This window comes from Centrocercus urophasianus, unplaced genomic scaffold, assembly GCF_019232065.1.
Source record: "Centrocercus urophasianus isolate 14NV4802_14NV808 unplaced genomic scaffold, USGS_Curo_1.0 seq_17, whole genome shotgun sequence".
Classification (NCBI taxonomy): Eukaryota; Metazoa; Chordata; class Aves; order Galliformes; family Phasianidae; genus Centrocercus; species Centrocercus urophasianus.
The window spans coordinates 2,399,836-2,427,235 of NW_024884722.1; the positions used below are offsets into that span (position 1 = coordinate 2,399,836).

At 41.6% G+C, this 27,400-nt stretch overlaps 1 protein-coding gene across 2 annotated transcripts in view; it reads right to left on the minus strand.

Moving 5' to 3' along the window:
* Nucleotides 1-27,400, minus strand: part of DOCK1 (dedicator of cytokinesis 1) — a 272,410-nt gene that overhangs the window by 180,566 nt on the left and 64,444 nt on the right. For both annotated transcript variants that reach the window (XM_042817852.1, XM_042817851.1), the window contains exons 24-27: nucleotides 19,117-19,187; nucleotides 17,887-17,993; nucleotides 9,983-10,110; nucleotides 7,150-7,245 (exon numbers count right to left, since the gene is read on the minus strand). In XM_042817852.1, coding sequence (XP_042673786.1) covers nucleotides 7,150-7,245; nucleotides 9,983-10,110; nucleotides 17,887-17,993; nucleotides 19,117-19,187 — 402 coding nt within the window. The remainder of the gene's footprint in view (nucleotides 1-7,149; nucleotides 7,246-9,982; nucleotides 10,111-17,886; nucleotides 17,994-19,116; nucleotides 19,188-27,400) is intronic.

Here is a 27,400-nt window from a genome sequence, read left to right on the forward strand (position 1 = left end):
TTTTGAGAAAACTTCATCCTATTGAGGAAACTCAGGTTGCACCTTTGCCTTATTCTCAGGAGAGCTACTCCTCAACCCCCAAGCAAAAATCCAAAACTGAATCAAAAAAGCATGGAAGATGGAAACTCTGGTTCCTTTAACCAAGTCCATTAGCTGTGGAGTTCAAGGCCTTCTCTGAAATATATTTGGAGTTCTGTCAATCATCTCCACGGGATCTCGGTGCGTTGCTCCGTGCCACCGGCCCGTGCTGCTCTGACTACTGGCAGCGTTCAGTTCTCACCATGTGTACCAAAAAGGCCTTTGTACCTACAAACTCGTGTTCAGAAGCAAGGGGTGATGTGACACCTCGTCAGCTTTTATTTGCAGTTCACCAATGTGGGATGTAAAACCTGAATTGGAATTTATACAAAGATGGAAAGGAAAACTTATTCCCTCCCCCTCCCTTAGATCTGAGAGCATCACATTCTGACCTGTTAAATCGTAGGCTGTCATCCTGTACACAGCTAAATATCACTCTTGTGTTAAAGCCTTTTGGGGGTTTGGTTTATCGTCTTTAAATAACGAGGGGGGAAAAAAGAAAAAGCAAGCAAGCCTTATGTATGCAGTGATCTTCAGTTTTACAAATCCATGTTGATTGGGGAGTGCAGTTTTCAGCACATCTATCCTGGACAAAGCACAATTTTTCATGTGGTCCAAGACCATGAATACTCTCTGAGATGTGACTATATGTGTATTTGCCTTCATGTGTTGTAGACTTCAGCCAAGCTCTCACGTTTTGACAATGCACCATCAGTTCTAATTTAGCTGTGTCCCCACCACCAGGCAAACAAGGCTGCTGCCCGTCACCAGCAGGTGGGCAGTGAGAAATGTCCCAAGTCAGGACAGGCCTTAACCACAGCAAGCTGACAGGGTCAAGGCTACAGAACAACAAGCCGTCCTAAATCTCACTTTTAATCTCTTGCTGCCCCAAAGCTCTAAACGACACATTCTGGCACAGAAAAAAAGACAACAATCTGAAAAACACAAAATGAACAATAAAAAGTTCTACGGCTTGCTGGCACTTGCCATGATTTAGTAACCTTTTCTAAGGCAGACTTTGGAAAACCTCTACATTACTGCAGAAGGCACCATAAATTTTATAGCACTCATTATGCTGTGAAACCTGTCAGGAAGGAGGCAGCAATTTTAGAAGCTGTTTATTTACCAAGCTTCTCAGATGGGTTTCTCAGCCAACACATTACAATTTATACCCATATCTATTAATTGTACTAAGTGACCAGCACTCTCCTAGGGAGGAAATGTTTGATTATTTTTCCTTTTTATTTCTTCTTTTTACGTTGCTCTGAATTATAAACTGAAAATGTTTCCTTCAAGTACTTGTTGCTGTCATTAAGCTCATATCTAGAACGACCACATCTCACACTGGAAGTGGACAGGGACAGGGAATGCTGCTGTGTTGGGTCTCTTTTAAGAAGTCATACAGAGCTACGTGGCAGCCTGCTTTACTAAGATTTGCTTTTGAGATTTCACACCCTGCAGCATCACTGAGACAGGAATTCTTTAGTCTATAGGTGGTAGAAACACCATGAGTAGCAGATGAGTTTGCACATACTAGCAACTTGAAATGTTTTCTCTGAGCTCAACATCCAACCCGTAACTACAAGAAAATCTGAGGAGAAACACATGCCTGTTTGCTATGGGGAAAAGGTAAGAAAACCACGTTAGAATGGGAACAGACATGCAGAAGATGCTAATGTCCACCTCAAAATGAATTTCAGCGTGCTTTACTGAAAAGGTCACTTTGTAGGAAACCTCAAGAGGGCTACGAGTTCTTGTACATACATAAACAATATCCTGAAATGCTCTGAAAGGCAAAGGATCAAATGAGGTGACCGGACCCTGCGTACCAGGAAGGAAGTGCAATTGTTTCACGAGGAAGAAGTGTGTTTTGTGTATTTTATACCGTTTTTAATTAAAGATACCAAACTGTCTCTGAGGCAGCTCGCCTCACACGCTCTAGAAACCCACCCAGTTACTTCCAAATGAGAAAATCTATTTTCTTTTTCCCCTAAAACGAAATATCAAACGTGGCTGTAACGAAAAGATACAACAATATTCAGCATTTCAGCTGAATTCAGCTGAATATTCAGCAAAATAATGGCAATCATTTACAGATTTCTATATGCTACCGCGCCGTTTAATTAAAGAAATTAAATCAAGCATCTCTCAGCGGCAACCAATTACAAATCGTTAGCGTCACCTCATCAGCAGCTTTCCCCATCACCCTGTTCTCCATGTCCTCACGTGCAGGGACTGACACAAAGCTCAGCTGCGGTTCTGCCTCGCTCAGAGCCCAGGGTTCCGTCTGCATGTCACACCACAGAGGAAATCTCACTGGTGGAACACGTGAGAGCTCCACAGGAAGGTTCTCACGGCGTGTCCTGGACACGTTCAGGCTATTTTCTTAAAAGAGTTGCAGATTTTTAATTTTTTACATTTTTTTAAAAAAGGAAAAAGCCGACATACATCCGGTCTTGCTTCGACTTCCATACCGTGTCCTATGGTACCATCCGATGTAATTTGTAATAAAATGTTTTTGCAAGTGTGTAAAAAGTATCATATTGTATTGCCTTTAGAACCGCTCAGGCTCAGCCTAGGTACCCAGAGAGAACCCTCATTCTTCAGAGCTTTTGTTCAATGTGACACGATGCTCTTTTCACCCTCGTGCAGAACACCTGAAACTCAGCTATGAGGAGATAGCAGAGAGAAATACATCCTCACTTTCAGCGTGGCCCATGACACAGTTTTGCCAAATTCACCACACGCTGATTTGCTACATGCACTTCTCTCATATCACGCCGAAGCTAATTTTCAGTCAATAAATACTGCAGTGACTTTATATTGCTGTTTTCCAAGTCCGTATCATTTCCACTAAGCAGCAGTTCTTTGTTTTATAACTACTAGGAAACACTATTCATGTACGTATCACTTGTTTTCTTAAAGAAGGATAAAAAAAATCACTGTAAAAATAGTTTAACGATCAGGATAAACTGAGGAAGAATTGATGATTAAAACTGAAAAATCCTACCATCAGTACAAAGTGTTTGCTTTTTCTTGCTTCAGGTGCAAAACCTTCCGTGCTGGTCATTTCACTCAGCGTGTTAATGGTTCATCAGGTATTTAAAAGGGGACAGATTTGTTTCTCAGGAACATTTCCAACCCCAAGCCACCGACTGCCCCATTCCTTCAGCCCTGCGTAGCGCACACACCGCACATTGCTGCTGGAATCTGTTCACCAGATTGCCTCTAAAAGTTACTGTGCAATTCTGATCCTGTAGAAAGACAGAGACTGCATGATTTCAGCAGCCATAATACAGAAGTGGGGCTTATTAAAGTCGCTGGAGAGCTGGAAATGAGCTGCTGAGCAGCACAGGTGCGTGCAGTTGGTTCAGATAAGCACTGGCACTGCACAGCCCAGGCCCATCGGCTGCACTGCTGGTGTTACCATTCTAAAGCAGGAAAGCAGCTTGATGTCAGTGACAGAACAAAACCATTACCACCATCCTCTTCGGTTTTCATCATAGAATCCTTAGAGGTGGAAGGAGACCTGGGCAGCCTGTGCCAGTGGAACAGGTAGTGAAATAAGTTTGCAACACCATTCCAAATGTTTCCACAAGAAAAGGAAACGTGCGATTCAATAAAATAAAATTTACCCCCTAATAGTCTAGTGAAGAAAATGAAGTTTTCTGCTTAACACTTGGGAATGCCAAGCATTGTTATCTGTGAAGTTTGGGTTTAGAAAGATAATTTACATCCTCTAGCTTCAACTCATAAACAAGGTAAGCTTCAGAACACTCTCATGACCATCAATAACTCAAATTTCACTTCTGGAAAAGCATCCCTGTCTTGAAAAGACAGACAGCATCCACTGTCTTCCATCCATTATTTCAGTCTTCCCTCCTCACATCCGTGCTGTGCTCTGCTGTTTTACACTTCTTGCTCCCATTTTGTCATCAGTTCCACTTCTTCCCTCTGCCCGGTATCATTTCCACCCTGCAGAGATTCTCTCCCACCGTATCTGAGCAGCACCTCTAAACCTTCCATTAACACCAGATGGCTGAAGTCTTTCACACTGAAACCTCTGCTTTCTGATCACTTTTGCGACTCCTCAGTTTTTGGTTTCACTGCATTCTTTTCCAAAATACAGCAGGATAGAGAAGCTCCATGGGAAACGCTCCACTCTATGCACTGCTAGAGCCACAAAGTCCTCTCCTGCCCGCTGCTCCTGTCACACAGCCCAAGGGAATTTAAAGGCATTGGTGTCACAGTGGGCGTTCAGTTGGTTTTTCACCAGACACCCAACGACGTTCAGAGCTCCTCAGACACCCTCGCAGCAGCACAGCCACTTCTTACCCTCCAAGCTACATCTTTGCTCTAGCAAAATGAAACATGGCTTGTTCCACAACGTAAAAGGAACCACAGATTGCACTGCACTGCTCACCAAAGCCAGGGATTAGTTAAGAGAGGGTCAGGAATTGTCGGAAGGGATAAGAGATTGTACAGGAGGTAAAATTCTGCTCCTTCTGATACCCGGGTCACTTATAAGGCCAAAATTACCTTTTCAAATTCTAGCTGTTAGTAACCAGCCGTAGTTTTGATGAGCATTGTTAGCAGTTGTCTCTAGGTCTCACCTTTACTGGGAAAAACTTACACAGCAGCTCTGCTTCACTTAGCAGATCGAGCAGAATCACCCAAGTGAGACTTGCAGAAGAAAAACCGCACTCCGAAATAACAAGTACTAAAATGGCAATCTGACTTTTTCCATCTTGAAATCTATTTGATGTGCCAAGTGGGGAACAAACACTGATTTCCAAGCCCGTAAATTCACTGCTTTCACTGAACCAACCTGTGCAAGCAGCCAGAAGCATGAAAACCTTTGAAAGCTTTGTACCAAATTCACATTGAAATACGGCAAAAGTTACCAAAATTCTCTCTCATTTTCTGAACCAATGAGGAATGCTGGTGAATCCTATGGAGAAACAAATCTCACCATGTTTCCACGTGGGTCCTCACAATGCTGTATGTACCCACATCCCTGCCTACAGCAAAGGACAGGATTTGGTCAAGTGGGAACTACAGCCCATTCATTTTTCCTCAACGTTTCTCCAAAGAAACTGACCTGGTAACAGCCACATCAGTATCAGACATACAAAACCCTATCTGAATGTTTTAATGGGGAGAAAACCACTGTAATTATGTGCATCTGTAATAGGCTCTAATTACACGTCCTCCTGCAACAGTAAATTCAGTATTCCTCTTACATTAGCACATCCAGCAACCTGAAGCTATGCTGAAGACTTCTGCTCACTAATGCTGAAGGACATCACACACAGCACATCCCCAGCCCCACTTGCTGGCACCCAGCAAGTAATTTAAAAGGGAACAATGCCTACAAAGCAAATGCCTTCAGTATTTACCCCTAGTGATCACACAGTTCAGGCATCCCATGAGCCACAGCAATGAAAATCACGTTCCAAATATGAACAGGACTGCTGCTCCCATGTACCAGTGCTAATCAAAGCAGGACCCAAGCAGGTAGGTAGTTCTCTTCTAGAAGTAAACATCAGCTCCTCAGTTGAAGATGACATTGCTATTGCTTCAAGGTGAAAACATGCTGACTGCCGAATGCCAGTATTTACAGAAGAAGCAAACTGCATACGCACCTGCCCTGATTTTACTACTTATGAAAAAGTTATTATTTCAACCATGCTTCTGTGATGTCACTCATCTTTAAACTCCTCCTTCCTTCTTCTCATCCTGAAGGAGCAATTCTCCAGTATAAATTCTGAGTAAAGCAATTCTGGTAGTGATAAAAGAAAAGGCGTAACTTCAACCCGACTCTAACCCAGGAAGGGTCAGGTTTCTGCTTGCTATTGGTTGCATTTAACTTTGCCTCCTTAGGTGGCATCACAAAAATGAATTGCCAGTTGATCGGGGGGGATTATTGCAGCAAGACTGAATTTGAAGCTCAGTACCTTATGCAAATACCTGGGCCTGCTAATACCCATCACACAATTCCAGTGTGTGCTGACAGAGTGCCTGCAAGCTGCATTCATGATCACTGCCCACATTTCTAATACAACTGTACTCAGCTGAAGCATGCGCGGGAGAAATTTCAAGTACTGTTTGTTAAAAGCAAAAGGAATAATCAACATTCATCAACGTCCATAAAACAACAATAATTCAATTCCCATCTGTATGTCTTAGAAGACTGTAACTACTCCATAACTGGAGGAAGAAGTGCAAAGCCCTGTGTCCCAGTGCACGCGGGCATTTTAAAGTCATCTGTTCTGCATGTTATTAGTTATTTCTGTGGTAATGCATAGAGGAAAACAAGGCATGAATGCTATGATTTTCTCCACTGTTACTACAACCCCATCTGGCAACATTCTGTAAGGAAGACGGCTGCTTCTCACTGCCCCTTGCTCCAGCCATCCATCTGATGATCCAATGCCACTTATTTATGACAAAACCTACTACTGCAAATCAAAGTGATAGAAATGCAGGATAGGAGAAAAAAAGTTAGGAGAGGAAGAATGAAAGAACTAAACTAGCAGTATGCTTTCAGATAAAAGCATCGCTGTGTACCAAGTAAATGAGACAGCAGTAGATAATAAGATGCAAAGCAGAAAAAGCACTTTGTCATAAAAAGTGAAACATCACTGCGTGCAATTACGCAGAGAAACAAAATAGGAAAAGAAAAGGGAGATCAGAAGAAAGTGTTACTGGACGCCCACTGGACTAGCAGATAGGCGCTTTGTTTTTTTAAGGAACAGATCATGATGTGAAGCAGGCTTAACGACAGCAACAAATCAATGCAACACACTGAATCCAAGCAGCTGGAATGCAGAACACGAGGTCAGCCACTCAGACAGATGGAAACCCAGCCCAGCCTGACCAGAACTCTCCCTCTCCCCTTACACACATTGTGCTACACACAAACTACAAGCCGATGCTCCACTGCTTACTGAACACACACAGTGACAGAAGGTTTTGATTGCTTCAGATCACTTGGGATTCAAATCCTATTACATTCAGGTTCACAAAGATGTGACAAAGGTATTTAAGTTTGCATCAGGAGACACTTACGATGAGCTCTGAATCCCGTCCCATGGAAATGACTGTTCTATTTACTGTCCTCAGAAGCTTTTCCATGATTATCTGGACATGTCGTTGTGTTGGCCCCTAAGGAAAAAGAATGAATTAGTTTGAACTCTGTACGCCAACAGAAAAGCAAACATTTGAGTTAAAACCACCTCTCCTGTGAAAGATAGATAAAACAGTACCTACTTCTATTGAGCAAAAGCAGAAAATTAATCCCTGCTGTTCTCATTTTTTTTAAAGACCATGCAAAGTCTTATTAATATTTTATTAATAAATGTATTAGTAGCACTGCTGCAGTTCTCTAAATAGAAAGCAAGTCCATGGAAGCAATGACCAAGACATTTAGTTACCTGATTTTATTGTCTTAAGTCATTCCCTCCCCCCCCCAGAAGCACATTATCATGTCTAAGGAGCTATTATGCAAAATCTTAGCAAAAAAAGAACTAAGAAACTTTAGGCAATGAATTTCAATTTCAGCCAATTACATCAAATTAATATTTCTGCATTATAAATAACCTGCCATTATTTTTGGAAGAATCGAAAATAAAATATTTTGCACAACCAGTCTAGAAGAAAAAGGTCAGAAACCTCATGCAGAACACTGCCTATGGGAACTGAGGCCAAAAAACACACGACAAAAAACCACAGCAATGAGCATCACTCCCAGTCTAAACTTCATAAACAGGGGTAGTTCTCATCAGTCTGGATGACCTCCAAAGAGGTCTGTGAGATGGGAAGGTGCAAAGCTACAGCCAGCACTTGGAAGCATGAAGTTACGTAAATGAAGCTGCATCTTTCTGTTGCTTCTTGACTATTGTACAAACACTCTGATGATCCATTTTCTTTCTTGCCCTTGGAATCATATAACCTGCATCTCATCATTTGACTATGCTTAATTGCCGAAGGCAGGCTTGCATACATGAAGAATGCATTTGCATATCCAAAGAGTGATCCATCATCCCTCCATACACACACAACTACTGCTCCAATGTGATTTTTCTTCCCGCTGCTGACAAATGTGTCTTGAGATAGAGCTTATCGCTCTGGTACAAAGAGCACAGAATCACAGAACTTCTCAGGTTGAAACAGACCTTAAAGATCATCGAGTCCAACCACAACCTAACCATGCTACCCTAACTAACAGCCCTCTGCTAAATCACGGCCCTGAGCACCACATCCAAACGGTTCTTGAACGCATCCAGGGATGGTGACTCAACCACCTCCCTGGGCAGCCCATTCCAGTGCTATTCCTATTCCAGACGTTACTCCATCATCTTCTGAGACACGTGCATCTCAGCACCTTGCTCCATCTTTCAGCCCTCCCTGATCTCAAAGGTCCTCCTCCTCTCCACGTGCCTTGCACTTGTGTTGCTCCTGTCTATTTGTCCTTTTACTTTGAGTTCCTCCTTGCTTGCAGTTTGCTTCCTCCCCCTGCTCCCTTCTCCATCAGCAGCCATGTGGGGCAGCTTTGGGCTCAACTCCAGAGATGGGAGGGCTGCAGGTTGCCTGCTGCCATGGGAAGAAAGGCAGTCAACACAGACTGACAGGAAGCAGCCAGGCTGTCAAAAACAAATCCCCTTTTGAAAATAACCTACTTTCTGAAGCACTCACACAGCGCTACTTCAAAAAAGAAATCAGTTTTTGTTTCGTTTTTTTTTGCTTCCCAAAAAACAGTCAAACAAGATGCTAGATACTATGTGAGCAGGTGACCCCAGAGGTACCTTCCAGCTGAAGGAGCTCATGCTTCTACACAGGGCTGAAGATTCAGGCAGCAGCCTCAACAGCCACAGCTTCTTTAAGACAGCATCAGCTGTCTTTATGACAGCGACATTTGCTTATTCATGCAAAGTCAGGAAAAGACAGAAGAAAAAAAAGACAGTTATGCAAGCTGCACATCTGCACGCCTGCCCAGAGCACTCACAGGTTTGCAGGTGCAGCTGCCTGACATCTCATAGAATCACAGAATGGTCTGAGTTGAAAAGGAGCACAATGCCCATCCAGCTCCAACCCCCTGCTGTGTGCAGGTCACCAACCAGCAGCCCAGGCTGCCCAGAGCCACATCCAGCCTGGCCTTGAATGCCTGCAGGGATGGGGCATCCACAGCCTCCTTGGGCAACCTGTGCCAGTGCCTCACCACCCTCTGGGGGAAAAACTTCCTCCTAATATCCAACCTAAACCTCCCCTGTCTCAGTTTAAGACTGCTGCCATTTCTGTAAGACCACTACATCAGCTGTAGCACTCATGCAGAAGCAGTCACCTTCCCACAGAATAACCAAATACCTCAGCTGGAAGGGATGCACAAGGATCATCGAGTGCTAAGCCAGGTTATTTCTTACTAAAGTGTAGAATTCTACTACGTAAGTTTAAACAGCACTTTAAGTTAAATAAGTCTGCTAAATTCATAAAACTACATGTTCATGTACATGCACCTTCAGGGCCACCTCCAGTATCATTAAAACGTGCATTTCCCAAAAGGCTTGGCTGGATGGGAATTTCAAGTACTTCCCACCAGGCAGAAGCTAAGAATTGCATGAGAAAGAGGTTTATCTCTCAATCTTATGTATCCTCCTCACTAACCAGCATCTGTAGAAGTGTTCTTAGACTGCAGTGGTGATTGGAATTGCCTCAGAAACAATACAAAACATCACAAGATGTCAGGGAAAACATCCTTGTCATTGTACACCTAAAAAGAAGCCTTAAAAGAGATTGGTAAGGAAACAGAAAAGAATTTAAGTCATCAGGAGTTACCTGCTGAATCAGTTCTGCTAAGATTCATTTCTTTTAAATGCTAATCTTCACAGAAACATGAGATACTAACCACATCTTTCTTGTAAAGCACTTCCAGGATGTTACTCAGCAACTGGCAACAAGCCTCCAAATCTTCTTGTCTTTCCAAGTGATACTTGAGCTGATCTGTCATTGTTGGCAGCAAGATTTCCCTGCAGTCTGTACACAAGACATAAGATTACATACACAGCAGTAAATAAATGCACAGTATTACCTATACAGCCAACCTGCTCCAATGATTGCTTAAGACAAAAAAAGAAAAAAAGCAAGAAGATATTTCAGCTGCATTTCAATCCAAACCATAAAAACCTGGAAAAATATATAAGCAAATGAAAGTTAAGCTAAAAAGGCTCAGACAAAATTCTACCTTCCCATTTTCTGCCCCAGCTGAGCAAAGTGCTTGAGCAGTCTCGTGGCCTTTAACCACCCATGCTTAAAAACAAGCTACCCAGACTTACAAAACACCACACAACACTTCACACATCTGATGAAAGTATAACCTGCCAAGTGTCTTAGTGCACATAGGGAGAACACTGGGACAGAGTTTGCTTGCTAAAGCATGCTCTTAAGGAGATACTGCACAGCCCACCATCTGCCTCCTGCATGGTTGTATCAAGCATGTATTTTTCATGCTCAAAGCAGAGAGGATGAAGTTAAAACCCTGTTTCAACTCCCTCCACCCCCAGCCCAGTACTTCCATGCCCAAAGGAGGGGAACCAGTTACTCCTGGAGCAACTACCACGAGCCTATCCCTGCAGTGAGCTACCCCACAGAAAGGACAGAATTCTGGTCTCACAAACTTTTTCACAATGGGGAAAAATAAACGTCAATGGCAGAAAAAAAATAATCAAGAGAAACGCGCTACAGTGCAGCACAGAGAGCACTTCAGCTCAAGATGTTAGAGAGGAACTAAAACAGCAACATCTTTATCCTGCCTTGTAGGCTCGTGCTTGTGGAATGAGAACAAATGGAGTACAAGCACACCCAGCTTCAGCAGTCCAAGAGAAATATCCTTCAGTCTCAAGTGACTGCTGCACGTAGGTGTTCACTTGGGATGCACAAGTGGGCTCTCATTCTAAGGAAGAACACTTTCAAGAGTCAGTTTCTTCAGCATGGAACTTTTTCATCTCATTACTTCTCAGTCATTTAACCACCAGCTTCATAACTCAAAAAAAGAGTAAAACCATGGTGTGTTGGTTGAATTTTTCCCTCAAGAAACATGCAATATATTTACATTGAGAAATCCACCTAGCCACAGCATCACATCCTCTCATATTCATTTCCATTATGACTTACCCGTTAAGGAGAAGAAAACTGGATTACAAGAGGAACAAATCTAATTTTGGAGAAATATCATCATCATCATCAGCTTCCATTATGTTTACAGATATATTATTCATGAATCCGTACAGATATTAAAAGCAAGGAGGTGGTGACCTCTGTGGCTAAACAGAACTGACCCAAACAGCACTGGGAACTGAGACAAACCTAAGATTCTACCTTAGTCCGGTGGCTAAAGGCACAAAAGCACAACAAAGGGCAATAAATGAGCTTATTTACCAGGATGTTTATTAATTACTGATCTACAGCTGCTTACCCAAACATGAAGTCTCTAAACCACCCTAATAAGGCAGACAATGCAATGCATGCATTAGAAGCAACAGGTAGCTGTCACTTACTTCAGCTGCGCAACCTCAGCTGAAGAACAGCATCCCCTCAAATTGAAAGGGATGCTGAAGGTCCAGCATTGCAAAGAGGTTTTCTGACTGATGATGGTGACTCGCCATCAGCGTGCTGGAATCATCCCTGTTTTATATTTGCTTTAAAACTTCTGCCTTGGATGGAAGTTGCTGCAGCCCTTGACCATTCCCTCCTAGCCCAAAGCCATTCCCTTGTTTCAGTGCCTGGGCCACTCTTACAAAATCACCAGACAGACTCAGAAAGAAGCAAAGGCAGATTTATCCTGCCCATAGCAGGAGAGTTGCATCTCCTACATCTCTAAGACCCCCTCCAACCTAAGCCATTCTGTGATTAATTCTATGACTCTAAGAAAAAACCAAGAACACAGTGGTGTAGCACACTCCTTCCACCAAACAAGGCAAAGTTCTGCCACCCAGTTGCTAAGTATCTCAGCAAAAGCATGCTAATGGAGCTCTGTAAAGCCTACAGCGTGAATCTACATTCAATAACTTACTACTGCCAATAATTAAGACATTCGTGTTCCTGCTAAGCCCCGCAAATAGAGAATGGTCAAAGATCAACTTAATATCTGCAAGCATCCAGAAGGCAAAAATTGTAGCTACGTCACCTCTGGCATGGATTGCCTGGAATGCACATAGATTAATAGAGCAGGTGATCAGGCTGAATTTCTGAGAAAGGAAAAACTAATTGATTCCTCAGAGCACTTTGTTGGGAATCATGCAGCCTGTGCTTCTCCTGGAAGATCTGACAGTGCTCCTCAAGCAGCACCTCCTGGCTCTGCTGTCCTACACACCGACTGCTAAACATCTGCTGTTCTGTCTGTAGCTGCTGCAGAACACGGGAGGATAAAACACAGTGAAGGTGTCCTGACTACTAGGTCACCTAATAAAACAAGTCAGATTCTTCTCAGATTAAGAAAAACAAACACCCAAGAGATGTGTAAAGCACCAAGGCTTTTGGTGCTTCCTCAAGTTTACTTGGCCCTCTAGCTACTAATGGAAGCATTATGCCAAAGAAGAAATAGTAATGTAGAGATGGCTTTGCAATAAGCCAAAAGGAATAAATGCTGCCAGTTGACAAAAAGAAAAGACAAAGGCTACGGCTAAAAGGCTTTATGACAGTCATCATCTGATCGAAACCAAATCCTTTTCACGTACTGAATGATTTTCACGAGCTTGCCCTTCTCTGATGGCTGTTCAAGGCCTACTTTGAGACACTGGTGAGCCAAGGGAGGACCCTCACTGCCTCCCATCACACAGCCCCATCCCACTGCTCCATCACACTATGGATTTAGCTTCCTTCTGAGCCAAAGCAGCAGCTGCTGCTGCAACAGTTCCATCAACAGCTTTGTGATCTTCTAAATACTTCCAGTAAAACTACAAGGCAGTAAAATCCAGAGGGAACTCACCACCACACAACTCTATTTCTGTGTGTGCACTTACAGGGAAGTATCTCAACAAACCTACTACTCGGTAATTCGCTCCGCACTGAGACAAGACTTTAAGAACCTCCTTTGCCATAAACCACTTTGAAAAACACCGTGTGGATCAACTACCTTGTGATTATTTACAAGCAGAGCAGAGGAGAAGTTAACCTTCCCCACCCTGCCGGTCACAAACACCTCCTGGCACTGATTAATGGCAAGGCCAGAGATATCCAGAGCCTACGGCATCAGTCTCCTGCTCAAAAGCCAGCTGTGAAGATAGCTCACAAGTATGATACACAATGATTACAGACAACAGTAATTCGACATCTGTTCATTCTCTGCTGCACAAGTCCAACCCCCAGTGATTAATGACACAGGAGCATGCAGCGAGAATAAAATATTAATCTTTATAAAAGGATGCTCGGGAGGCATCATCAACTTAGGAGCATCCAAGCAAAGCAAGCAAAGCTCCAGCGAAACACTGATGTGGGAACTCTGCTGAAGCTAAATACACACGATAAATTTTTGTCAATATAAAATATTTCATTTAGAGGGATGCTGATAAATGTATTTCTTTGCTTTATGATTCATTTAGTTTTCGTGGGCAAAAAAAAAAAAAACCCTCTGCTCAATAACCATGCTTCCACTATACAGAGTGGAGTGGAAAACTGTAAGTGTAGTCATAATTAAAGGACTTTTACAAATGCTAGATGCTCTCCACTAATATTTAACAGCCAAACAATTTCCTAATGGAGAAATCACTCTATTTCCTGGCTATTTAATACAGCAGCCACACAGCTCACTTGGCAATTAGCTGCAAGTCATTTGTAAAACAAAGCAATTGAGAATACAAACATCTCTACAGGACAGAACAAATCAGATAAATCATTATTTACACAAAACCAAAAGTTTGACATTTCCAAGGATGAGACACTTCATTAAGCTGCAAACTAACTAGTTGCACATTTAGAACAGAGAACCTGCATTCAGTTGTTAGGAAACTTCTGTGATTCAGCTTATACATTCACACATAAGTTTTAAACATACATTTAAGTTCTTTACTATGAGAGCAGTGAGGTGCTGGAGCAGCTGCCCAGAGAGGCTGTGATGCCCCGTCCATCCCTGGAGGTGTTCAAGGCCAGGTTGGATGGGGCCCTGGGCAGCCTGGGCTGCTATGAAATGTGGAGGTTGGTGGCCCTGCCTGTGGTGGGGGGTTGGAGATTCATGATCTTTAAGGTTCCTTCCAACCCTGGCCATTCTGTGATTCCGTGTGATTCTGTGATACACAGAAGACATTTACAATGTTCTGTTTCACATGCTGCTCTGAGGAAACTTATCTTCTGTGGGATATTTGAACATTTTTTGAGCACAGACAAGAGAAGCATGAAGGTCTGATAGATTTAGTCTGTACAGAGAACTGGCTTCTACCTGTCAGCCTCCGTAAGCAAGCACAAGCTTGGAAAGATAACACTCCTTGTTGCCATATGGCCCTTATTCCTTTATCAAATACACACACAAACAGATAAATAAATGCTCCTTGAAGGCACCTGGCTCTTATTCAGTTCAATTACTTACCAATAAACACATGCTTTCTGTTTAACAGTGCTTTGACTGCATAGTCACATACTGATTTCTCTTCTTTCCTCTGAGTAAAAGGCCTCGATTATGAACCAGTGTTAGGACAACAGCAGCAAAATATCAAGAGTGCACAGGATATTCCTGTCAAGGCTGAAGTCTTCACAAAAGTAAACACAAGGTTCGCAAAGGAGATGCATTACCTTGAATTTCAGAATGGAACAAATATATGACACACAATGTAACCAGAAAGCAATTGAACAAGTTTTTCAATAGGATCTGCAATAGAGTTTTAAAAGACATACAAAGCACAATGCCACACTGTATTCCCATCCAAGATCCCAAGCTCTTCAGCTTTCAGAAGTCCACCACCAGCACTCCACACCTTCACAGCAGAACTCCTCACAAAGCATTTCACACACACCCCTCACCCCTGCATCCTTCAAGCTTCACAAATTCTTGTATTTTCAGTTTTAATTCTTGAGACACGACAAATAAATCTTCCTCGACTCTCAGGGCACAGATCAGGGCATTCTCTCAAAGAAAAAGAAATTCGCTGACGAAATGCTGTTTGATTTTCAGGATGTCTTCGAGCTTTCCTGCAGGTCCACAGTCTTGTACCACTTATTGCTTTTAGACAGGAAAAACTCATTTCTGTGATATGGTACAGCATCAGACTGGTACTTATATGAAAATACTGGCTATTAGTTTAAAATGTTTGAATAAATGAGAAGCAGGAGAGGCAGCAGAACTACATTTTTAGTAATAAGAACTCAAACCCAAAGAGCAAGGAGAGTCTAGATTTAACCACTGTGGCTATTCACTCAATTCATTTTCAAGCGTTTACGAAAGGTTTCTGGTGTACAATCCATTCTCCAGGTGTAAGCATTATACAGAATTATCTGTGGCACAAGGAGCATTTAAGATAATGCTTTGTTTATTGATTCAGGAGACTACATGAGGCCTTGCAGAAGCACACGGGAGGATGGGCAGCACACAGACATAAACTGCCAGATGGTGGAAGTGGAACAGCCCCACATCCCCATGTCACACCTCATCTCAAAACTGCAGCTAGGGTGAAACAAGCACCCAATGCTGGGATGCACACAGCAGTCTGGGCAGCACTGCTGGTACACGTGCCTTGAATCTCCATCACACTTCAGCTGCAGTACATCAGATTGAGGGCATTCTTAACTCAGGTGACATGAAAGCCTCCAGGAACGAGCCTCACTGTAAGACCCAAAAGCCATTCAGAAGTGCTGTTCCATCAGTAAGACCAGACTGGGTTCAGATGAAATACCCTGCTATTACAGCTGAATCATCCACCTTCCTTAGGAGCTCTACCAGCTATTCATGTTGATCACCATTCCCTGCAGTTGGCTGAGTTTGAGAGCTACAACAAACCAGCATACACAAATTCTCCTTCTTCATTGACTTTCCTCTGAGAAGAATTTAATTTTCACAGAGTAACATAATAAAAACACGATATGACACTACAGCTTCCCTCAGAAGCGCTTCTGATCATTGCTTTTTACCTGTGTTATCTCGATTTTCTCCTATCCAGAATGGTCAGGTGTAACACCTCACATCACTGACTTCGGCCCTGAAGATTTTACATTCTAAAAAGTGCTAGAAATAAGAAAAGCTACTACAAAAAGCTGAGAATGAATGACAGAAACGATGCACATTTCATAGTAACCCTTGATGCAGGCATCAGGAAGAACAAACATTAAAATGCTCTTGGAGAGAAGCACCATTTCACGCAACGCCAGCAATTCCATCTGCTTTCTGCCTTATTCCCCTTGCAATTCAAAACAGATACAGTTGTGTCACTCTTTTGTTGGGGCAAACAAGAGGGGAAAAGATCTAAGAAGCGAAGATCAAGCTGCAATGCATATGGAGCCGCTGGTGCAGGTGTGGTGATACTGCCATCAGCATTTTCTACATAGCTGTAGAAAATATACCTGCAACTTAGGTGCTACAATCCCACTTGATCAAGAATGGGAAAGTACTGAGTGGTTCCTCATGGAAAACCTCTTTCTTGAAAGGTCTGGAGGCTCTAGGATCTACAGCAGTCCTAACTCTCAGTAAACATCCTTTAAATTATGAGGGGAAAATGTACGTGTATTGCGCTGTCCCAATAATTTTACATGTACTTACTACAAATCTATTTGGAGAATAAACTTACTGCAAAGTCAGTCTGAACAGAAGGTAAAAATAAAACAAAGCTTGTTCCTTGAGTATCATTCTCCACTACTACTAGAGCAGAAAGGAAGGGCAACAGTTAGGACTTATTTCCACAGATGTTAGCAGCAGATCCATGCAATACTCTGTCTCCTAGCAATGCTGCTGAATTGCACCAGGGGCCAAAGCAGAATGCTTTGTGAATTTAGGGAAGCACACATTGGGTTGACTTATACATGCCCTTTTTTACAAACTAATGGTAAGAAGATAGAGCTATAAGATCCAGCAAGAGTTACACAGCTCTGGTTAGATCCTATGGGGGATACAACCTGGCTGCACAAAGCCAACCCACCAATATACATATATATATTTTTTATTTTTCATTTTTTTTTAATTGCTTCACCAGCAATTCTGATCCACAGAAGAGTCCTTCCACATTTCCTTTATGGTTGAACCATTGTCTATTTGCTCCCTCATTAGCTCCTTCTGACAGTACAAAAACACTTAGTTTAGGGTAGTTTAACCTGCAGTCATCTAGAAAAGAATAAAATGCTTCACTGCAAACGAAGAACTCTAAGACATCAGTTGAAGTTACCTTCCACAATGTAAAAGGAGAGGAAGAGAAAGCATGGACTAAGGGTTTATGTTGCTTTACTTCTGCTGAGGTTGAGCTTGCAGGGGAAGAAAAATGCTTCAGAAAGGATGGACATTGAGAACAGCCATTGTTTCTATAAAACTTCACTGAGCACAAAGCTGAATTTGATAAAATAAACACAGTTACAGGTATAATACACAGCAGTAACACTGGATGCTTTGTGCCCTCTTAAATGAAAAATTACAAGTATTTACTTTCACTTCTTTACGATCTCTAACCTGCAGTAAATGTCAATTAGCACTCCCTCACTTACCTCAAATCTTCTCACCCTGCTAACAGAACAACCTTAATTGGGTGCAACCTGCGCTGCATTTGGCAGCAGGGACAGAACTTCCACCAGCAGAAGTTTGGAGGCCATGAGTGACGTGACAAGAGCGACAGCGCTGCTGCTTACCGTGCTGTGTGAAGAGGTCACTGTGAACGATTTCGATCAAGCAGTAGAGCTTCTGAATGGTCAGCCTGCTGACGGGGACGTTGAGGATGAATTCAGTAAAAAGCTTGCTAGGTAGAAAGGGACAAGGGAAAATATAGCAAACTCTCCCAACAATATATAAAACAAAGCAAACAAGACAACTAGACAATACAAAACCGCACAGACAACTGCACACCTCATGACAAACTTTTTTTTTCTCTAATCCCAAAGAATGAAGTTTTAAATTTCAAAGGCGATTCACATTTCTCTGATATTCCTGTTTACTTTTTTCACCTTTTCCTTTTGCCCTCTCCCTTTCACCTCAGTTTTATACTGTCTTCCTGTGTTTCGTTTCAGATTCTGTATTTCAAGTTTCAGCTGTCTGTGCTATTGCCTCTTCAATCATCATAGATTTGGTTTCCCTATTGTCGTTTTGTTCCAAAACAATTTTCCATTACAGGAATGCCCTAAATTGTAAATAGAAAAGCATATTTATAAGCTACTGAAATGGCCCTCCATAAATAAGGCTCAGTGAACAAAAGCAGAGTTATTATTTACATCAAGTTTGTAATTCAAACAGCGATGCATCAGGCTTACAGTTTGAGTGTTTTGTTGTCAATAACTGACTGATAATTCTTGATATCTCATTACATGACTTTAGTAAGCAGGACTGCAAAATTTTTCAAGACATGCCAAACCTCAGTGCCACACATTACAACAAATAGGGAATCTGCAAAGCCCAGCAACTGCTTGTAGGAGAAAGGTGATAAAACATTGCAGGCCATCAGATTTCATTGCCTCCAAGCTTCAAGCCAGAAGATATACTGATAAATTAATGCATTAAGAACTACACTTTTATATATATACTTTTATATGTAAGTATATATATAATAATATAGAAATAAAAGAAACTTATATATATATTATTATATACATACTTATATATAATATATATTATATTATATATTACATTATATTATATTATATTATTATATATAATATATATATATTATATACTTATATATATAAGTATATATATTATTTATATATAAGTATATATATATACTTACATATAAAAGTATATATATAAAAGTGTAGTTCTTAATGCATTAATTTATTTATATATAATACAAATATATATAATATATATAATATGTAGTATTATACAAACTAGTCCAACAAAGTGCACAACACACTCAATTATTTACTTACCTAAGTTCTTTTGGATCAAATACTAATTTCACGTCATTGACAATGGCTGGCAAGTATTTAAGAGCTGCTCCCTGGAAAAAGAAGAGAAAAGGAAGACTGAAATTCACGCCTCCTTCAATCAGATGGGAAGACAGCAAGAAGAGAATCATATGTGTGTAATTGCTTTGGCTTAACTACAGCCTGTGCCTTCAGCTGAGCCTCTCAGCCTGTTCTTCCAGAGATAAGTCGCTCAACCTTAAAACTCTAGGAAAATGAATGTTGGGACTGAATAGGCCTAGAAGAGGGAAGGAGCAAGAGAAGAGATGGGAAGACTGATAGCTTACATCAAAACTGGAGATGGATGAGCTCTTAACAGCCCAATAAGGAAACCCCCCAGCATGCTGGGACTCAGCATTTGTGTTACATTTCCTTCATCGCATCTCCCCATCCTCTATGGAGCTGGACATCCTTCTCAATAGCCATGTTGTATTTGCTTGGGTTTTACTTCCCTTCCAGCACTTAAAAATCAAACAACACCATGTCACTGCCATTCTTCCCTTCTTTGTCATCACTAATGAATCTGGAGGTCTTTAATTCCCCCTTGATCTCGCAGCAGTCCCTCCATCTCTCGTAAGACAAGTCCTACCAACACAGATAGTAAATATTTTCACTATTCAGTCATTCCAACCCATTTTGTTTTAGGATTTTTTCCAAAAAAAAAAAAAAAAAAAAAAAAAGAAGTCAGTAGTCAGTAACTTATTTCTATTGCAAACATCCTCTTAAATCCATCGAGAGCCAATACCCAGTCAGGAAAAATTACAGCCCACCAATGGAACACAACCACAGCAGAACACAGCTGTGGTTAGACAGCAGTAAAGTGCCCTCCAGTAACACCAGAGCCAAAACTCGTGTCGTCTAAACAATAATTAACAAAGTTTTTGCTTCACTTGCAAATTATTTCATTTCCTGAATTTTGGCTTTAGCCCTAACAGCTCATCCACATGCTCTATTCTAACCAAGGCTCCCCAGCTCTCGCCTCCTCGAGTGCCAGGCCAGAAAGAAACACAGTAATTCCAATACAACCCACAACTGCCAGACTGACTTCACTTTGCTTTGGGTTTTATTGATAACATCAAAGAGTGATTGCAGATATGTTGTGGCCACAAAAGGGGGAATGATTAATTCCTCATCAGGCATTTCTGTGCTTACTGCTTAGCATTTGCAGGTTCCATCCATGACAGCCCCATGCAATCCCTATCCTTTTGCATTAGGAAGGGAAGCCTTTGTGCATTTCTCTAGCAATTCTTTTGTACCCTCAAGGATGTGACACGATTACGGTATATAACTCCAAGGTCAGACAGATGCAAGAAACAGAATTCTTCTGTTTAATCAACAGTTCTTAACAGTAGGAAGAAGAGGACGTGCAAACAACTTGAGGAATACTGACCCATAGATACACACCAAGCTTATTTTCAAACTACTACACTTTTCTGCTGTAACATTAGTCATTTTAAACCAAATTATACTGTCCTTGCATGCAGCAGGTCAACTGATCACAGTCACAAAGGCCAGCTCAGTCCCAGCTGTTCAGCAAAAGGGGAAAAACTGTTTAGAGCCCACTATCAATCAAATATTTTAATCGTCTTTCCAACTGAAAATATGAACAAGTACCATTAATGATTAATAGGTACTATTTAAGAGTGAAGTTCAGGTATATTATACAGTATAATTATTTTAATTAAACCATTTGCATATCCTTAGATAAGATTAGAAAGAGGTATCACTGATACAAAATGTCATCTCTTGAATAATGTATGAAGCAGTTGTTCATTTACATATTCCCCAATAAAAATAACGCAGACTGAAATGATTTTAGTTAGATGGGTAAAGCAGGCCCATACCCACATCCAGAATGAACCCAAAACACACGGACAGGCAACCTTCTCCCTTTGGAAACAAAGCACTGCCAGGATCCTTAGGAATTTCTAGACCTTGCTCTTCCAAAACGTGGCACATGTTCCACATGGCTGCAGGTGAGCCCAGAACGTGGCCCTGGCAATGGCAGGCATCCTGGAGGAAAGCACCTGGTGGTGGCAGCTACACAAAATTCTGGGTAAAATACTGCATTATGTAAACTTAAGCGTACTCTGCAATCATCTGCTGATCAGCTCACGGCTTCTTCTGAAAGGTGAATATACAAATTTGCTTTCCACTCAGCATTCGTTGTCCAAGACGTACTGCTGACAGGGCAAAAAGAAATTACAGACTGAAGATTTTACGGCCCATGCTCAATTGCATCCTCAAATTCAGTTCATCAACCAGGACTGGGTCACCACCCAGCACTGCCCACCAACTTGTACTTAAATAAGAGCTGATGCAACCTTGTTTTTACTTCTTGTCAAAGGAACACAGTGGGTGGGTTTGTTTTTAACCAGCAGGAGCATTCACAGAAAAAGCAGATTGAGGATAAAAAAGATTTGAATTCATAAAGCACCAGAGTGCATCTATAGAACAATTTCTTCACGAGAGGATGACGTCTGTCACACATTGTCCCAGGTGACAAACAAGGGACGTGCTTCAATGCTTGCTGACCGGTTTTACGTGAGCAAAGAACAAACGTGCCATAGGCTGGACACACATTTCAACACGTACCCCGTTCCAATTCGCAGCCCATTTAAACTGCAGAGCTTGATTGTCAAACACTTCCACGTATGCTTAAAGGACTACTTACACGCTCAGAAATCAAGCTCATAACTGTAATTATGCAAATAGTCCCATTATGTACAGGCTTATGTGTTTTGATGGATGAGGACTCTAATGACCAGTTATAAAGCGCAGCCATCGCTCTGTTTTTATTTGCTTATCATTCAAATGCATGTAGCAATAAATGTTTAGTAACACACTAAAAAAAAAAAGAGCTTTCATTTTATATCTTCAATTAAAATTGCACACTGTGCTGGCACAACCATTAAAATTAACACTTTAATGACTTAAACGAAGCACCGTTAGGTAAAGCTGTTTAAAACATCAATTAAAAGCCTTCAGTTACAACAATTATCAGCCCCTTCGTTCTGCTTTGTGGACAAACTGTTTCAAGTTGAGCATCTCCACATTTTAAGATAATGGTGAAAGAATATATACCAATTTGTAATCTCAGCTGACTCAGTTACATAACAGGCAGTACGGTGGTGCTGGCAGCCACAAGAAGAGCTTCATAAGCCAGAGGTATTCTAAAACAACCCAGTTGATGCCCTTGCAAGAGAGCAGCATTCAGCACAGCTCTCACTGTCAGAAGCTGCAGCTAAAAGCAGATCCTTCATTAGCAGCACAACTGCAGTGCTGGCTGCCCCCACGTACCAGAGAAGATAAGTGAGGAATGTTAAATTCAGCAAATTAAATGTCCCCATCTTTCAATGTAACATCAGGGAGAGAAAAAAAAAAAAGCAATCAATCTTTATTTTTCCCCCCATTGAGATGTATTCAGAATACTATACTACAGGTTTCTGTCTTGGATGTACCTCTTTGTACTGTATAAAATTAAATTACATCACTCTCTGCTCTTGATGTCAGCAGTGGACAAAGGCTCAAACTTCTCATCTCTGCAAGGAGCACACGGCCACCAAGAGCAAAACCTTATTTTCACAGGATGATAGTGATGCCTGAGACAATTCAAAATTCAAAGCGTTAGGGAAAAAAAATAATAATTAAGCATTTCCTTATTAACTAAACAAGATTTTTGCAGTATTGCAATGTGACCACTTCAAATAAACGCACAAACCTGGAAATAACAATCTCAGGGACTTCACTGATAATCACAGAGTTTCAAGCTGGGCTGCATTAATTACTTTACTGCCCAAAACCCCTTTGAAAACCAACAGTGACAGAGCATTACTACCTCCATCAAGCTACAAAACAACTTATTTTAACTACTACAAGACACTAAACTAGTGAGGGGGAAGAATAACCAGAAGGAGCAGTGCATCATCACAACAACGGGCGTTTTGTTCCTGTTGCTGTGCTCAAGCTCCCTGTATGCTCACCTTTATGTTGATCGTGGGGGTATGACTGGGATTTCATTCCCTCCACGTGACTCTGGTGTGAGTCAAGGATCAGCACGACTTCAGCAAGCTCAGGTCAGCCTGGTAGCTAACAAAGTGTTGGTATTGTGCCTTCTCTCTCTTTACCACTACACAAACCATACACACAGCTATGCACTCACACAGGTGAGTATTTTCCCTTTATGACCATGCACCAAAAGGTACTGCATGTATACGAAAAGATCAGTTCACTGACACTTATTAAATGAACCAGCTGCCAGTACTACCTGTGGAAGTGCTGAGTCAAAGAGTGCAGCACTACAAGGGGTGTCCTTCTAAACTAAAAGCCAAGAAAAACAAACAAAAAAACAGCTCACAAAGGAAAAATAAAAGGTGCAGAAAAGGCAAAGCTTTGCATTAAATAGAAAAAACTGAGCAATAGCTGATGGTCACAGTTCTCTCCAAGTCCAAAGCACAGAACCCCTAGGTTTTCATTAGTTCACAGAATAATTGCAGCTTGCTTCCTAAATCATCACCACTTCTCTGTGCAGAACAGTCATCCTTTGCAATCTGTAAGATAAGACTTATCTTAAGCACATCAACGCATTTTACAGCTGAGTGCATTTTTTTAAGCATCTTGAGAGTTGGCACCTAAAGTTCTTTGCTATGAGAGCAGTGAGGTGCTGAACAGCTGCAGAGAGGCTGTGATGCCCCGTCCATCCCTGGAGGTGTTCAAGGCCAGGTTGGATGGGGCCCTGGGCAGCCTGGGCTGCTATGAAATGTGGAGGTTGGTGGCCCTGCATGTAGTGAGGGGGTTGGAGATTCACGATCCTTGAGATCCCTTCCAACCCTGGCCATTCTGTGGTTCTAAACAATGCAGGTTTTGTTTCATTGTGAAGAAAAATTGAGCGATGGTTTCTATCAAAAGATCAGTTGGGGGAAGAAAAGGAAAAAAAAAAAAAGAAAAAAAGAAACATGCACACAGTTGTAAGGCCAGAACGAACAAGACCAAGTGCACAGCAAAGACTTGCTCATTGTGGTCCCAGTCCCTCAGAACAGCAGAGGATGTCTCTGCATTCAGTGCCCACTGCCACAGCCCCTTTTTGTCTGATGGGTTCAATAACAAAGGCAAGAAAACATAAGGAATTGGACTTGTCAAGCAATCAACGTTTTCCTTAGGTCTAGAGGTTCAAGGAGTTTCCATGACTTAAAATTTAGCCTTAAAGAAGGATTTACTTTTTTCTGGAATACTGGGAGAAAAGATCACCAACCTCCATTAGAGCACTTTGCAACTTCTCTATAGGAACTGCATAGAAGAAACACCAAGCTTTGCTTATTCTTTTAAAGCAATAGAAAGAGTTTCCCAAATCCCAAGTCCACCAAACAAGTTGGAGGACTGCATTAAGGAGGAGTCCTGATGCTATGCCCAAAGTAACCAAGGCGACGTTTAATAAACCACACAGATTATGGTCTCAAAAACCACCAATCCAACACAGCAGCAAGCCGTGAAGGGCATGTCAACGGAAGCACTGAGATACACAATTAAAAAGTACAAGACTAGTGCAATTACAGCCCATTCTGCATGCCATTTGGAAAGATACACTGAACACCTCATCTCCAAGCTGATGCATTAACTCCAATACTCTAAGAGGACCCAAAAGCACGGCACTGCTTTGCCTCGCAGCATCCTTCTGCCTCTTGGCACGACACAGTCTGCATAAGCACTCAGCACACTAATATGAGAAGTGGTCGTTTTGCTAAGGACCTGAAAGTCGCTTTTGATTTCATTTTGGGTAATAGATAAAAACAGATGGAAGTTTTATTAACTTACTTTTATTTTGAAGTTGGCAACGCTGAACAATCCTGTCATTAAGACTAAACAGAAATGACTGCTGCAATAACAAAACCAGCCTGTGATATACAAATAAAAACAAAGCAAATTCAACCTTTCATTCCACTCTGGGGCTTATACTGACACTGCATTTAAAATAAATTTAAGAATACTGTACCAAGAGCCTCTTTAGAGTAGCAGGTAAGGAAACTGCAGCACTAAGTTTTGGGTGCCATTAGATTGAACAAATGATATTTGCAAAGTTTTAAACAAAACACATTCAGAGCAGTATAGCAGAGGTTTCTGTCTTGGCTGTATCTCTTTGTACTACATAAAAGCAAAAATACCTGATTTAGAAGTGCCATTCGTAAAGTCATTCATTTCAAACACTGCAGCTATTCTCAAAATTAAGCATAAAATTTCTTTGCCAAATACAGTATAACTTTATGAACTCTTTTGTTTGATGAAGTCATAAATTTCTTTTATCTGTGCAATCTGTACATGACTTTAATGTTAATTTTCACCTATTCCGTCACTGAGCAGAAAGCACATCCCTTCTACACAAGCATTATCCCTGGCTGCAAATCTCATAAAGCCAGCCAAATTAAGCCTGGTCAGCAGCTGGATGAAACGATTTCCAGGAATGCCTAAAATCTACTTCTGGGTTGCCCAAGTCTGCAATAATCATTCGTTCCAAGTCACAAGTGAACCCACGCCTCTGGCACAACACTCAATGTAAAATAAAGCATAAAGCATGATCACGAGGAGATCAGCACATCAGTTACCAAAGGAACAACAGACGTCCCCATACAGGTCCCTAAGAAAACACAAAACTTAATCCATGGATGCATTTGAGCACTAAATTCATTTTAAATGGTGGCCGTAAAATATTGAACCTGTTGGAAAAGCCCTGCAGCCCAGCGCAGCCTGTTTTGTTTTCTCCTGATGACGAGCACAACCTGAGCAGCCTGGAATGCATTTCTCCATTGAAATACTTCTCTGTGGTTTCAGCAATAAGCACTTATTATTAGGGAAAAATAAACCGTGGATACCAAGAAACATGTACTATTTGTTACAAGTGACAGGAGTTACAGAAACCACACGCACAGGAGAATTCTCATTAGAGAAACGCTATCATCTTCTGCTCCAGTTCCCCGCGGTCACATTAGGGATAATTTTTACATGCACGCCTACTTTATCAATATCATTTAAAGCACAGAACTAACTCGCCTGCCTGCCTATATTTTCAGGCCTGAATCACAGCGCAAAGCCACACAGAACAGCAAACATCCAAGCAAAGTGCAAGAGCCCTGCTGAGAACAGCTCAGCTCCCTCATCCAAACACTGCCTGAATCAGACAGTGCTCATAAATTCCATACAGCTGATTTCTACTGCTCTTGTTTCAAAGAGATGCAAGAATAAATTACTAGGAAACATTTGCATATTCATCTGAACTTAAAACATCGTGTCAGGCTTCGGCTGAGCTCACACTTAAACGGCAAAAGGTTAAGGAAATAATTATCATGCACCAATTAGCAGAAAACAGGAACAAAAATCAGGAAAGCTCTCTACACGTGTAGCTATTATAAGTACACGTAAGCATCCAATGCTGCACACCTTCAACAAATAATTCCTCAAATCAAACTGATACTTGCAAAAGCAAACAGCTCAATGTCCAAAGAGAGGCACTGCTGCAGCCCACTGCTACAAGAAAGACCGCAGTGAGATGATGGAACGTGTCAGCACAGATCAGTGTTTTCCCTCTCCTGTTTGGACAACTGCAACACCTAAAAAAGCAAGAAGGAAAGGTGGCCCCTGAATGACTGCCTCAGCTACAGCCAGCACTGATACAAAAGAAAAGAAATAGTCTGCTCAGGTAACTAAGATTCATGTTGAACACAAATATATACCATGCTTGGATTGACCATTCATAGCCTAGGATAAAATATTTTCTTTTAATTCATTCTTTCCTCTCAGTGTTTTAGTTGCAACATATTTGAGGATTGGGGATCTGATAAATGTTTATAGATATCTAAAGGGAGGTGGGAGGCAAATGGATGAGGCTCTCTCCTCCTTGATGCTGTGTGGCAATAGGATGAGGAGTAACGGCCTAAAACTTGAACATAGGAAGTTCTGTGCTAACATGCAGAAGTACTTCTTTATGCTAAGGGTGATGGAGCACTGGAACAGACAGCCCAGAGAGGCTGTGGAGTCTCCTTCTATGGAGATATTCAAGACCCATCTGGACACTGAACTGAGCGACCTGCTCTAGAGAGCTGCTTTGGCAGGGGGGTTGGACTTGATGGCTTCTGGAGGTCCCTACCAACCTCTGCAGTTCTGTGATTCTGTGAGTCCACCACGAGCTGAAGATGCCAACAAAATCTCTGTACGAGCTTTTAGCTCCTATCAGTAAAAAGTATGTAGCTGAAGACCCACA